Below are 15642 nucleotides of genomic sequence, written 5' to 3'. Positions count from 1 at the left end.
GATGCACTACCTTGGGCATACATTAATGTTTTATATAATTAAATACAAAATTAAAACAAAGTCTAAGACCCTGTCTTTTCTGTACCCTCCTCCCCATTCACCATCACCCCCTTCCCCCTATGACTCTCAGCTGTCAGCCTTCAGCAGAAAGCCCCCAAGGGGACCTGACCAAGGTGTTGGGGAAGAGCTGTTCCCCCAGCTCTGCGGGAACAAATGCAAAGGAGGCTTAGCTTCACTTTCCAAAAGGCTTCCTGCCTTTCTTTTCATAAGCCACTGTTCCTTTCCTGTAGAATCCTAGATTTCTTCTAAGCGGCAGACAAGGGCCTGGCCAGACTGCCTTCTGGTTTTGTCCAGCAGTTGAGTGAGTCTTCTGGGACTAGGGGCAATGCAGACACAGCAGCAGGCTCTGCCCAGCCCCTCCAGGCCCTGGCTTTCCTTGATTTGTTCTTCCCTTGGCTGATAAAGTCAGCCAGAACAGGGACTAGAAAAAAGCTTTAAGGTCTAATCTGCCTTTCTTCTCCTGAGAATGTTGCATCCTCTGTTGACACCTCTCAAGTCTCTATGTCAGAGAGGAATGAATGAATGAGTGAATGTCCCACAGCCTGGCCACACTGAATCATCTTTCAACTTCTTTTGATTGTTTTCAAGAGGGGTCCAATAAGGCCTTATAAAGAAGCAGGTGTTAAGTCTCCTCCATAGAGAGACATGCCTCTCCTTAAGAAAACCTTATGCCACACTCAAAAAAATCGATTTGGCCGGGTACGGTGGCTCACGCCTGTAATCCCAGCACTTTGGGAGCCGAAGCAGGTGGATCACCTGAGGTCAGGACTTCGAGACCAGCCTGGCCAACATGGCGAAACCCCATCTCTACTAAAAATACAAAAAATTTGCTGGGTGCGGTGGCACATGCCTGTAATCCCAGCTACTCAGGAGGCTGAGGCAGGAAAATCACTTGAACCTGGGAGGCTGAAGTTGCAGGGGGCTGAGAAAAAAATCAACTTAATTTTTAAACATATTAGGAGATGTTGCTTAAAATTCAATGAGAGTTCCTTCTCATTGAGTCCAATTATTGGCAGTGTTCTTTTAAATTAAAAAAAAAAATCCTCAGGTGCTTAAGAAACATGAGATGTTTCACCAAGTTTTATTTTATTCATCACTTGATGGAGAGGGAAAGGGCTGCCCAGATAACTTTCAAGACACCTTCCAACCTTAAAAGTCTCTGAAAACACGTGAGATGCTGTGCCCCAGTCCCCCTTGCACTTCTAGTACTGCCACAACTATCCCCCTACTGCATGTGGCCGTGGCCAAGTTATCATCCCATGTCAGCGGAACCACAGCGCTTCAGAGGCCACAGCTGAGCCATGCCCCTTTAGAAACCACTGAATTTCTCAAAGACAACGAGCAGAATCGTGTGTGTGTGTGTGTGTGTGTGTGTGTGTGTGTTTCTACATGCATGTCAGTATCTGAGCACAAAACAAGTTGAAAAAGTGGGTGGGAAGAGTTATATTTAGCTGACAATTTAACTTAGAATTAGGGAATCCTAAAATGTCAGTGCTGGAAAACCACATTTTAAAGAGCTTCTGGGATGGCCAGGCACAATAGCTCATGCCTGTAATCCCAGCACTTTGGGAGACTCAGGAGGGTGGATCACCTTAAGTCAACATGGTGAAATCCTGTCTCTACTAAAAATACAAAAAAAATTAGCCAGGCATGGTGGCGGGTGCCTGTAATCCCAGCTACTAGGGAAGCTGAGGCATGAGAATCATTTGAACCCGGGAGGCTGAGGTTGCATCGAGCCGAGATTGCACTCCAGCCTGGGTGACAGAGCGAGACTCCATCTCAAAAAAATAAATAAATAAAATAAAATAATAAAGAGCTTCTGGGGGAGCGGGGAGGTGGGAATGGATTTGCAACTCTCTAAACAAAGCTGTGCCCATGGCCAGGGAGTTGGCCCATAAATGTTGCTTTAATTGGATTACAGTAAAAGAATCAAGGGGAGCAGCCTCTCTCCCTCAATACCTCAATCAGATATCTAGGCGCTTTTCTAGGATTGGAATTAATTGAATCAAGGGCTATTTTCCTAGAGAAAAGAAGCCAATTTAAGATTTTATAATCTTTTATAATTCTGTGTTATATATAACACAGATTTTATAATTCTGTGTTATTTCCCATTGGGGGAGATGGGGAATCCAAATGAATAAACTCACAGCAAGCAGGCGGAGGTGTTACCATTTATTTTAATTAAGGATGTACTTAATCTCTTAAGATCACTTACAAAGTGGCCTCCCAAAGCTGAGATTCCCTCAAATGCCTAAATACCTCCACCTGCTGAATGAGGTTCAGGGAAGAGCCGCAGAGCAGGCCTCTCCCGGCTCTGTCATGTCCTGATTGCCTGCATAGTCTTCAGGTGGGCGTTTGCCCAGCCTTTGCCAAGCTCCAGGAGCTACAGGTCATCTGGCGAGTTTCCACGGTCTCCTTCATTTAAAAAAACAAAAACACCTTCCTTGGGAGAAAGGAGGGTGCTTCTTTACAGTAGAATGCTGAGAGCCAACTTACGAATGTGGAGAGAATACTGGAGTCAGAAAAGCATTGTTTTACAACCAACGTAGTAAATGCTGGATCACACAAGAATCATCAGCGGACGCTCAATCTAGGGGGAAACTTTTCATGTGCAGCAGGATATTTACAGAATCTTAAAATGTCTCTCCAGCACTTGCTTATTAATTGTGTGGGGAAAAAATAGTAACTATATAAAATTAACTGCAGAGTGATAATATCAGAAAATATATTGACCAAATAATCAAAATTAGCATCACGAATAGGGGGGCAGATGGACATGATGTATTTCCAGATGGGATGCCCTGAGAAAGACACAACATCACTTCTGTGATATTCTGGCCAGAACGTACGGCTTGAATCTAATTATGAGGAAACACCACATGTACCAAAGATAAGGAAAATTCTATTTAATGAAAGGTGGGAGGAGTGACTGCATTCTTCAAAAGTCTCAATGGCATAAAAGAGGAAATTAAATGTCATAAAAGTTGTAGAAATGTTCAAGATTAAAGGAGACTATGCCAAGCATGGTGGCTCACACCTGTAATCCCAGCACTTTGGGAGGCTGAGGCAGGCAGATAACTCAGGTCAGGAGTACGAGACCAGCCTGGCCAACATGGTGAAACGCCATCTCTACTAAAAATACAAAAATTAGCCGAATGTGGTGGTGCACGCCTGTAATCTCAGATACTTGGGAGGCTGAGGCACAAGAATTGCTTTAACCTGGGAGGTGGAGGTTATAGTGAGCCGAGATCATGCCACTGTACTTCAGCCTGGGTGACAGGGTGAGACTCAGTTTCAAAAAAAAAGATTAAAGGAGACTAAAGGATCATGACAACTAAATACAATATTGTATTGTATTATATTGTATTTTTAATTTTTATTATTTTCTTTTAGAGAGGGTCTCACTATGTTGCCCAGGCTCACCTTGAACTCCTGGCCTCAAGTGGTCTTCCCACCTTGGCCTCCCAAAGTGCTGGGATTACAGGTGTGAGCCACCGTACCCAGCCTTGTGTTGCATTTATATAGGATCCTATGTGGAATTTTGTACTAGATGGTTTAAAAACTGTCAAGGACATTATTGGGTTCAACAGACAAACTTGGAATATGGACCATTGATTTGATAAAAGTATTATATTAACATAACTTTACTGGCATTGATAATTGTGTTATAGTTCTGTAAAAGAATATCCTTATTATTAGGAAATACACACCAAAATATTTAGGAGTGAAAGGCCATGATGTATGCAACTTACTCTCAAAAAGTTCAGACAAAAATTATGTGTGTGTGGAGAGAAAGGGAGAAAGAGAGCAAGTGTGAGTAAATGCACAAAAATAATAAAGCAAATGGGGTAAAACATCAACAACAGGTAGGTAAATCTAGGAAAACAGTACATAGGTATTCTTTGTATTATTCACATTCTTGCAACTTTTCTATAAAATTGAAATTATTTTTAAATCTAAAAATTGTAACTGTAAAAATATCACACCATGACAATAGTAAAGAAGCCATAAAGGAATTTTTAAGAATAAAATATAGGCCGGGCGCGGTGGCTCACGCCTGTAATCCCAGCACTTTGGGAGGCTGAGGCGGGTGGATCCCGAGGTCAGGAGACTGAGACCATCCTGGCTAACACGGTGAAACCCCGTCTCTACTAAAAATACAAAAAATTAGCCAGGCGTGGTGGCGGGCGCCTGTGGTCCCAGCTACTTGGGAGGATGAGGCAGGAGAATGGTGTGAACCTGGGAGGCGGAGCTTGCAGTGAGCTGAGATTGAGCCACTGCACTCCAGCCTGGGGGACAGAGCAAGACTCAGTCTCAAAAAAAAAAAAAAAAAAAAGAATTAAAAAATAAAGGCCGGGCACAGTGGCTCACACCTGTAATCCCAGCACTTTGGGAGGCCAAAGTAGGCAGATCACTTGGGGTCAGGAGTTCGAGATCAGCCTGGCCAACATAGTGAAACCCTGTCTCTATTAAAAAATACAAAAATTAGCCAGGTGTGTTGATGCGCGCCTGTAATCCCAGCTACTTGGGAGGCTGAGGCAGGAGAATCGCTTGAACCTGGGAGTTAGAGGTTGCAGTGAGCCATGACCCTGCCACTGCACTCCAGCCTGGGCGACAGAGTGAGACTCCGTTTCAAAAAAAAAAAAAAAAGAATTAAAAATAAAACTTCTACAAACAACCGAATTAGAAAATGAACAAAGGACTTGGACAGACATTTCTCTAAAGAAGATATACGAATGGCCAAAAGCACATGAGAAGATGCTCGACAGCCCTAGTCATTAAAGAAAGCAAATCAAAACCACAGTGAAATAGGACCTCACTTCCATTAGGATGCCTACTATCAAAAATGAAAGAGAATAATACGTCTTGGTGAGGAAGTGTTGCTGAGGATGTGTGCACAGTTGGTGGAAATGTAAAATGGTACAGTCACTGTGGAAAATAGAATGAAGGTTCCTCAAAAAATTGAAAATAGAATGACTATATAATCCACCATTTCCACTTATGGGTACAAACCCAAAAGAATTGAAAGCAGCATTTCAAAGAGATATTTTTACACCAACATTCACAGCAGCGTTATTAAAAATAGTCAAAAGGTGGCAGCAGCCCAAGAGTCCATCAATGGATGAGTGGACAACAAAATGTAATACAGTGAGTCCTCACTCAGAGTCATCAGTAGGTTCTTGGTAACTCCGCCTTTAAGTGAAACAACGAACTGTATGCTATAGAAACTTAACTCTTAGGGCTTTTTGTTATCGTTTTTTGAGACAGGGTCTCACTCTGTTGCCCAAGCTGGAGTGCAGTGATGCAATCTCAGCTCACTGCAACCTCCACCTCCCAGGTTCAAGCTATTCTTGTGCCTCAGCCTCCCGAGTAGCTGGGATTATAGGCGTGCACCACCACACCTGGCTAATTTTTGTATTTTTAGTAGAGATGGGGTTTCGCTATGTTGGCCAGGCTGGTCTTGAACTCCTGGCCTCAAGTAAGCCGCCTGCCTTGGCCTCTCAAAGTGCTGGGATTGGAGGTGTGGGCCACCACGCCCGGCCAACTCTTGTTTATATCAATTAGCCTATGGTAAAATTGGTTTCATTATATGGTATGTGGCTGGGCGTGGTGGTACATGGATGTAATCTCAGCACTTTGGGAGGATAAGGCGGGAGGATTGCTTGAGTCCAAGAATTTGAGAACAGCCTGGGCAACATAGCAAAACCCTATCTCTATAAAAAAAAATTTTAAATAAAAATAAATACATTATACAGTATGCTATCACTTAAATTCAGTTTCCAAAAATCTATCAACCTTTTCAGTGAGGACTTACTGTATATACACACAGTGGTATATTATTCAGCCTTTAAAAAGGAAGGAAATTCTGAGATATGCGAAAACTTGGATGAACCCTGAAGACTTCACACTAAGTGAAATAAGCTAGTCACAAAAGAACAAATATTGTATGGTTCTACTTATATGAGGTACCCTGAAAAGTCAAATTTATAGAGAGAGAAAGTAGAATGGTGGTTTCCAGGGGTTGGAGGGAAGGAGAAAATGAGAAGTTATTGTTTAATGGGTACAAAGTTTTACTAAAAGAAGATGAAAAAGTTCTGGAGATGGATGGTGGTAATGTCTGCACAACAATGTGAAGGTATTTAACATTACTGAACTGTATACTTAAAATTGATTAAGATGGTAAATTTTGTTATGTGTATTTTATCACAGTTGAAAACAAAAACAAAACATTTCCCAGACCAAGCTAACTTCATTGATGCTGACAGATGTTGGCAAAGAAATTACCCAAGTCTGCTGGAAGAACCACAAATCCCAGGGAAGACTGTCACATATCTCCCAAGGATCATGATCGCATGGTGAGGAACAGACTGCAAATTCTCCCAACGTTTCCCCTTCCACCCATCCTTTCAGAGCTGAGCACCACAGAAACCAGAAACCCTTGCCCTCTGGGTTGGCCAGCTACATGCTTGGCAAACCTCTTGTTCAATACATTAAGAATTTCAAAACAGTAACAGCAGAGCATTAAACAAAAGCTCTGTACTTGAACTCTGGAATTACTATCAGACGCCCTGTGCTCCATAGATTATATGTCCCTAAAGCTGGCTCTAATTGCATCCCACAGATAAGAACAGAGGAACCATTTCAGAGCAACTCAGGGGTGTGTGGAGTCAGCTCAAACTAACTAGCGAGAACTCAAACTAACTAGCTCTCACTAGTCAGCTAATGTCAGCCAATTGTTAAATTTTCAGAAAATGTGCACTCTGGTTGATATCATGTTGTTTACTTGCAATCACCATGGTGAGAGCATTTACAGTAAATGGTACAAACCGGGGCCTCTCTCTCTTTTTCTTTTTTGGGGTAGGGGGGAGGGGAGGTTGGAGGGTGGAGCCGGTTATTAAGCATTGACCAGCACACCACTGAACCTACCGGTAAGGCTTCCAAGAATGTCTTAACGTCTGTTTGGGAAACTAGTTCTTCCTCTCCTTGATACGACTCGGCTTCCTTGTCTACAGGAGGTGTCATTATCTGGACAGCTGAAAATAAAATCACAGACAGAAAAATAAAAATCACCTTCTGACTAGCAGCAGGAGAATTGCTTGAACCCAGGAGGCGGAGGTTGCAGTGAGCCAAGATTGCCCCACTGCACTGCAGCCTGGGGACAGAGTAAGAGTCCGTCTCAAAAAAAAAAAAAAAAAAAATACTGAAGCAAACACCAAGGCTCAAGACAACTTAGAAAGTTAGCCAGGTGGTCCTTAAATAAAACCAGTATCCTAGCTTGGACTTTGGATCACACACACTTACAGAAAAGTCTAAAGTCTGCACACCTACTCTTTTTAGTCCTTTAGTCTTTCATCTTAACAGCAGAATTAGGCTCAAACTTTTAGAATTAAAGAAAGTCAATATTAAAATATCAATAATGACTGACACCCAAAAGAGATCACACACAGGTAGGTTGTAGAAAAGAAAAATCAAAACTAGAACTCTGCTGATATAAAGCTCAGTCCTGGACCAGGCGCAGTGGCTCACGCCTGTAATCCCCGCACAGATCACTTGAGGTCAAGAGTTTGAGACCAGCCTGGCCAAAGTGGTGAAACCCCATCTCTACTAAAAATACAAAAATTAGCTGGGCATGGTGGCGGGCGTCTGTAATCCCAGCTACTCAGGAGGCTGAGGCAGAAGAATCGCTTGAACTCGGGAGGCGGAGGTTTCAGTGAGCCAAGATCATGCCACTGCACTCCAGCCTGGGTGACAGAGCAAGACTCCAGCTCAAATAAAAATAAAAATAAAAATAACAAAGCTCAAGACGGGCGTGGTAGCTCACACCTGTAATCCCAGCACTTTGGGAGGCCGAGGCAGGCTGATCATGAGGTCAGGTGATCGAGACCATCCTGGCTAACATGGTGAAATGCCATCTCTACTAAAAATACAAAAATTAGCCGAGCGTGGTGGCAGGCACTTGTAGTCCCAGCTACTTGGGAGGCTGAGGCAGGAGAATGGTGTGAACCTGGGAGGCAGAGCTTGCAGTGAGCCAAGATCACACTACTGCACTCCAGCCTGGGCAACAGAGAGAGATTCCGTCTCAAAAAATAAAAATAAAAAAAACAAAGCTCAGTCTTCAAGACTCACTGAGGCAAATGTAATCAACTACATAGAAACTAGTGTGTCTTCTTTAGAATTTAAATATCCAGAATAATATGACCACTTGCCCTATGTTTATTTTATATGGGATATGGCATTACAGAAAAATGACAATGTGTTTAGAAAAAAACTCAGAGCTCATGTGAGGATTTCAAATATTCTTTCCATATCAACCTTCTGCTTTTTATTTCTCATTTGATAATTTGATGATAGAAAGAACTGTTTTTATTCTTCATAACTTAAATTATGCATTTATTCATCATTTTATTGTTTGAGATTTTATCAATTTGACAACAGTATATTTTGCTCCTCAACTCATTCTGTGTTAACCAAATTCTTAGACAGACATTTCCTCTTAGCTAGTTTCATTTTCAACCAAGAAATTTGCACACTAGAGTCACTCACTGAACTAAATTAAGGGTGTGGCATAAAAGTTTCATGAATACACTCATGAGTTTTTATGTATAGCGCTTGTTTAACGGTGGAGAAATGAACTCAGAAAAACACAGATATTTAGCGTATTGACATGTGGTAAGGCAGCCAGGTTTGACTTTTGCCTTGTGCTTCTACCTGTATAAAATATCACAGCAGAACTACCTTTATCAGACAGACTTAAAACACACACACACACACACACACACACACACACAAGAAAATAAAGTTCTTTTTTGATAGTAGTTTCTGAGAATGTGAAGTCTTTATGACTTTTCTCTCTGAGAGAGCCATAATAGCCACATGTATAGAATGCTTACTCCATGCCAGACATGCATTTTACAGAAATTATCTCATTCAATCCTCACAAAAACCTAGGAGGTAGGTACAATTATTATGACCACTTTACAGATAGGGAAAGTGAGACATAGAAAAGCCAAAAAAGTACCACTGCACCACTAGTAAGTGGAGTCCTGGCAATCCGACTCTATAAAGTCCACTCTCACCCCATGCTATCCTGCCTTCTTTTTCATGTTATTTAAAACAATTCCCTGTACTCTCACTCCCATATTAGAATCAGAAAAAGACATTTGTCTAAAACTACTTCCCTGCACTGGAATATAAGTTGCAAGAGGGCAGGAGCTTTGCTCTGTACTTTGCTATATCCCCAACTTCTAAAACAGTGCCTGGTACAAAATATGAACTCAACCAATATGTGTTGAATGAACAAAGGGGAAGATTTCTGGCTTTCCTAGCAGAATATTATCAGAATGATGAGTAAACATCATGCACGGGCCAGGCATGGTGGCTCACACCTATAATCCCAGCATTTTGAAAGGCCGAGGTGGGTGGATCACTTGAGGTCAGGAGTTCGAGACCAGCCTGGCCAACATGGTGAAACCCTGTCTCTACTAAAAATACAAAAATTAGCCAGGCGTGGTGGCAGGCTCCTGTAATCCCAGCTACTCGGGAGGTTGAGGCAGAAGAATCACTTGAACCCGGGAGGCGGAGGTTTCAGTGAGCCAAGATCACACCACTGCACTCCAGCCTGGGTGACAGAGTGAGTGAGACTCTGCCTCAAAACAAAACAAAACAAAACAAATAAACAAAACATCATGCATGGCCAATTGGTTTAAGAATTTCCATGGTCTGGTCCAAGTTAGCAATCACAAGCTACTTACCTTTCTCTCTTTTGTATTTCTCTATGTTTCTCAAAAGTTTAGGTACAACTGTTTTGCAGAGGTCCTCCAGGCATGTCAGATTATCTTCATCTATTTTACCTTGTTTCTCTAGAAATGCCAGGAAACTTAGGGAAGTCTACAAGAGAATCAATAGAGTTACATTTACTTGCCTATTGATTATCCACTCACTCAAATGTTATCTGCATGGCCAGTAGGCACTAGGTTTTGCACTGATAAATAAGATATAACAGTATCTGCCCTCAAGTTGCTCAGAAATGTAGGGGAAGAGGCATTACCAAGCAAATCTGTATACAATCTATATTAATACCAGATACCAAATATATATATAACTCTATGCAACAGGGACAGTGCTTGCTGTATATTAACAGCACAACAACTGAATAAGTAGATACTATTATAATCCCCATTTTAAAGATGAAATAATTGAGGCACAAAGAAATTCCAGTAACTTGCCGAAGGTCACAAAGCTAATTAATGGCAGAGCTGGTACAATCTGATGCCAAAGTCTATGTTATTAACCACTGAACTCTAAGTCACAGCTTTAAATGATACTGATTAGGAAGTCAGCAAAAGAGGGACAACAAAGAAATGAGGGGAAAATGTTTCAAAAGAATTTTGTATTTGGTATTTTAAAAGAAAAAGAATTTTCTGAAACAAAAAATCACAATTCAGCCATTATTATTATTATTATTATTATTGTTATTATTATTATTATTTTGAGATGGAGTCTCTCACTCTGTCTCCCAGGCTAGAGTGCAGTAGTGCAATCTCAGCTCAAAGCAACCTCCACCTCCATTCAATCCATTCTCCTGCCTCAGCCTCCTGAGTAGCTGGGATTACAGGCTCATGCCACCACATCCAGCTAATTTTTGTATTTTTAACAGAGATGGGTTTCACCATGTTGGCCAGGCTGGTCTCAAACTCCTGACCTCAGGTGATCTGCTTGCCTTGGCCTCCCAAAGTGCTGGGATTACAGGCATGAGCCACCCTGCCAGGCCAGAAACTCATGTCTTGACAGCATCCTACCAGGAGGAATAAAGGGCTAAGATGTGATTCCAGAAGCAATTACGGAAATTCATTATATTTTCTAAAAGTTTATTAGATGTTTAGTACATCACACACATACACACGCACATACTTAAATGGGACCTGGACATTAGTTTAACACCACTCTGGCAAATACTAGCAGCAAACCTCTGAAAGCTCTTTTTTTGCTTTTTTGTTAAAGAGTAAGTTCAGGTGTGGTTTCCTTTAGACTCAATGTTGTATGCTGATTGCTGTGCTGAGAACGGATTTCCTGACAGTTGTGAGATCTCTCAGGATATGTGTAGGCCAGCTATACTGCTTACATTTCTATGAAAGCTATCAAAGAGAAAGCCCAGAATGCCCCTCAAAGGCAAGGTTATTTGTGTTTCCCCAGAGAGACCGTAAGAATTTAGAACCTTTCCGTTTTGGCTGAGGGGTGTTCAGGCCCTTTTCCAATGGCGGGTAAGTAATTTATTTCTGTGATAAGGTCTTTTGCAATTGCAGTTGCAGATAATGCAGCCTCACTGAGCCTTGGTGTGGAAACATCTGTGTTGCTTAGAGACTGTCCTTTACACACTTCCAAAGGCTGGTCTGATTGCAAAATCCAATACAGATCAACCTGGATTATCTGAGGTGTGTAACTCAGCCACAATTCTGACACGAAAAATGAGATCTCCCCACCCCGCCCCCAACAAAAAAAAGCTGAGATCATTTGGAATCCAAAGAGGAAATATGGTTTTCCTGAATTTGACCTGGTAATATCACAATTCCATGCCACAGTTAAGCACAGTTATGTTTCCTTTTACTGTTGTACTGAGAAAAACAAGATCATTTGGCCACATGAACATGTGCATTTGATCATTTAAAAGCTATTTTAGTAGAGGGGAAATGTTTGGAATGCTTCTGACCATAAAAATAATTCTGGCCAGGCACAGTGGCTCATACCTGTAATCCCAACACTTTGGGAGGCTGAGGCAGGTGGATCACCTGAGGTCAGGAGTTCAAGACCAGCCTGGCCAACATGGTGAAACCCCACCTCTACTAAAAATACAAAAATTAGCTGGGTGTGGTGGCGGGCACCTGTAATCCCAGCTACTCGGGAGGCTGAGGCAGGAGGATCACTTGAACCCAGGAGGCAGAGGTTGCAGTGAGCCGAGATGGCACCATTGCACTCCAGACTGGGCAGCAAGAGTGAAACTCTGTCTAAAAATAATAATAATAATAATAATAATAATAATAATAATTCTGCAGCCACAGATGCCTTCAAGTAGAGTTCTAGAACCTGTGCAAACAAAAGAGGAAAAAAAAAACATTTTCCAGCTTTTCTTGTTTGAAAACTAACACTCAGTGTTTCGAATATCAGAGATTGCTTTAACAAACGACCTTTCTCTCGTCCCTCACCCGCCACCTCATATTGTTCAGAGAGTCCCTAACATAGGACGGGGTATAACAATAAAAAGTGGTCTCATTTTATGTATAAACCTAGACACTGGAAAATTTGTGAGCGGATGCCCCAACTTGGGAGAGAACGTTATCAAAACCACCTGGAGCGCTTGTCAAACTACAGGAATCTCCTCTGACTTTGAGAAATTCTGTATTTAAGGTATAATGCTACCATTTGAGCAGGTAATTGCTTTGTACCACTGCAAATGTGGGCACTGAAATTTTACGGCAAAAGCAGAAGATCCTTACAATGTTTTATAAAAAAGAATTCCCTAAAACAAAATCGCCTGATTTTTAAAATTCTCCAAGAATTACTGAACCTTTAGGTCGTGTGTGTGTGTGTGTGTATACATATGTGTATATATGTAGTGTGTGTATATATATTTACCCAAAAGCAATGAGCATGCCAGCATCGAGTTTGTGGTCTTGAAACGACATCTCTCATTAAAAGAAGTCAGGGTTTTTGGGAGAAATGAGAGATTCCAGGACTGGGTAGAAAATATACAAGATGAACCTGGGATATTTTTGCCAGATAGTAAAGAAGCCATCAAAGACTACTAAGGTCATGTCAAAATGACTTAGGAACCAAACTGAAGATGTATCCCCTGGGAAAAAATGGGACAATTGAACTATTTTTTTGAGACAGGGTCTCACTCTGTTACCCAGGCTGGAGTGCAATGGCACAGCCATTGCTCACTGCAGCCTTGACTTCTCTGGGCTCGAGCGATCCTCCCATGTCAGCCTCCTGAGGAGCTGGGACTACAGGTGCACGCCACCACACCCAGCTAATTTTTGTAGAGACCGGGTTTTGTCATGTTGCCCAGTCTAGTCTCAAACTCCTGAGGCTCAAGTGACCTGTCCACCTCAGACTCCCAAAGTGCTGGGATTACGGGCATGAGCCACCATGCCCAGCCTCAGTTTGAACTTCAGTAAGGATAATAATTGCAGTAGATTGAAACACCTCACATATGTTTAAATCCATGAGTTTAAATTTATATATATTTTGTAATGGGTCACCTTCAGAGAATGATAAGAAACCAATTAACTTAAAAACTGGATAACTAGGCAAAGCACAGTGGTTCATGCCTGTAATCCCCAGCACTTTGGGAGGCTGAGGCAGGTAGATCACTTGAGGTCAAGAATTTGAGACCAGCCTGGCCAAATGAAACCCTGTCTCTACTAAAAATACAAAAATTAGACAGGCATGGTGGTGCCTGCTTGTAATCCCAGATATTCAGGAGGCTGAGGCAGGAGAATCACCTGAACCTGGGAGGCAGAGGTTGCAGTGAGCCAAGATCACACCACTGAACTCCAGCCTGGATGACCAAGTGAGACACCGTCTCAAAAAAAAAAAAAAAAAAATAGATAACTGAAAGAAAAGAATCAAGGATTCACATATAAGCTGTATCACTGGGTAACCAAATAATGGATGAAGGGAAAACGAAATGATACAATTCTAATATGTGGCCGGGTATGGTGGCTCACACTTGTAATCTCAGCACTTTGGGAGGCCGAGACGGGTGGATGACCTAAAGTCAGGAGTTCCAGACCAGCCTAGCCAATATGGTGAAACCCCATCTCTACTAAAAATACAAAAAGTTAGCCAGGCGTAGTGGCAGGCTGCTGTAATCCCAGCTACTCAGGAGGCTGAGGCAGGAGAATTGCTTGAACCCAGGAGGCAGAGGTTGTAGTGAGCTGAAATTGTGCCATTGCACTTCAGCCTGGGTGACAAGAGTGAGACTCCATCTCAAAAAAAAAAAAAAATTCTAATATCTCCATTTTTGCAACCCCTCAAAATTCAATATATAAAATGGTTGAACATCAACAGTTGCTAATATCAAAGAAAAAGAGAGAGAAAATCAGGTACCTCCTGATGAAAAAACAAGACTACCTATAGTCTTGCCAAATGGATCTGACCTGAGTCTGATGAAGCCTCTGGATTCAGCTGCCAGTCTGCAGGAAATGCAGAGGACAGAGGAACATGCCAAACTGCACCACGAGTGTGCAATCAGCAAAACTCAGCCTGTGAGAAACTCCACAGGCCAACCGCCCAGAGATTCTTCAACAGATACATTTTAAGAAAAAGAAAGAGATTTGGGGGCAGGGAGGAAATCTAACCTACAGATTAAAAGGCACTTGAAATAAAAAACTGGACAAGGCCAGGTGCGGTGACTCACACCTGTAATCCCAACACTTTGGGAGGCCAAGGCAGGCAGATCACTTGAAGTCAGGAGTTCTAGACCAGCCTGGCCAACAGGGTGAAACCCTGTCTGTACTAAAAATACAAAAATTAGCTGGGCATGGTGGTGCATGCCTGTAATCCCAGCTACTAGGGAGGCTGAGGTAGGAGAATGGCTTGAACCCAGGAGGTGGAGGTTGCAGTGAGCTGAGATCATGCCACTTCACTCCAGCCTGGGCAACAAAGCAAGACTTCGTCTCAAAAAAAACCGAAAACAAAAACAAAACACAGCAGATTCCAACAGAAGTGAGCATTTACTGCATGCTATACCAAATATTGGCCTCATGCTAATGCTTCATGAACATTATTTCAGCTAATTCTCCCAACAATCCTAGAAGGAAGTCATACGATTGCCCACAATTTTACATCTAAGAAAATAGAGACTCAGAAAAGTTCAATCACTGGCCTCACAGCATGGTTTTAGAATTAGAATCAGGACCAGAATCTAGGCTCATCCAGCACCAAAGCCAATGTTCCTAACCATTGTATGATACTGTCTCCCACAAAAAATAAATCTCCCTAAAAACCATTTCCAGCATCTTTCTAATCATTGATTAAGACAGTGCTCACACAGACCCATTCTGTATGACCCACTCACCATTTCAGTTTTGGGAAGCGAGTCTTTCAGAAGGAAGATCATGTCCTTTAAGTTCTCTGAGTCAATGCCTTCTGACAGTTCGTAGAGCAGGTTTCTAAGACACACACCCAAAATGACAAATAAAGCCTTACACTTGTGGAGGACACCATAATCAATCAAGTGCTTTCATAAATGTTTTCTGTCATTTGAATGATCAACTCTATGTGTAGACAATTATTAATCCCATTTACAGTTTCAAAAAATGAAAACTTTCAGTTTCTAAGTGACTTGTTTAAATAAAGATAACGCAGTAACTGGTAGAAGCAGGCCTTCTGACTCCAAGTCTAGTGCTGTTTTTCACCACACTAAGAAGGCATATTTTTTTTGAAAAAAGGCATAAAACACAATTCTGACATGCCTTCCCATCTCCTGATTCCATCAAGAAATTCAGACTTACTTTACAGGCCCTTGGTAGAGAGGACCCCAGGCCAGCCAAGGTACAGTCGGTTGTATATTGAAAAGGG

At 42.0% G+C, this 15642-nt stretch overlaps 1 protein-coding gene across 6 annotated transcripts in view; it reads right to left on the bottom strand.

Annotated features, from left to right (window-relative positions):
- Positions 1-15642, bottom strand: part of CASP10 (caspase 10) — a 38906-nt gene that overhangs the window by 18865 nt on the left and 4399 nt on the right. For all 6 annotated transcript variants that reach the window (XR_008677429.2, XR_008677430.2, XR_008677431.2 and 3 more), the window contains exons 3-5: positions 15140-15233; positions 9813-9948; positions 6988-7094 (exon numbers count right to left, since the gene is read on the bottom strand). Coding sequence is in view for 3 of the 6 variants with exons in the window: in XM_019021821.3 (XP_018877366.1) it covers positions 6988-7094; positions 9813-9948; positions 15140-15233 (337 nt within the window). In the remaining 3 variants the exon portion in view is untranslated. The remainder of the gene's footprint in view (positions 1-6987; positions 7095-9812; positions 9949-15139; positions 15234-15642) is intronic.

Source organism: Gorilla gorilla, chromosome 11 (assembly GCF_029281585.2).
Source record: "Gorilla gorilla gorilla isolate KB3781 chromosome 11, NHGRI_mGorGor1-v2.1_pri, whole genome shotgun sequence".
NCBI classification, from domain to species: domain Eukaryota; kingdom Metazoa; phylum Chordata; class Mammalia; order Primates; family Hominidae; genus Gorilla; species Gorilla gorilla.
Note: the sequence above shows the minus strand (reverse complement) of the source record. Positions and strands in the feature narration are given on the sequence as shown.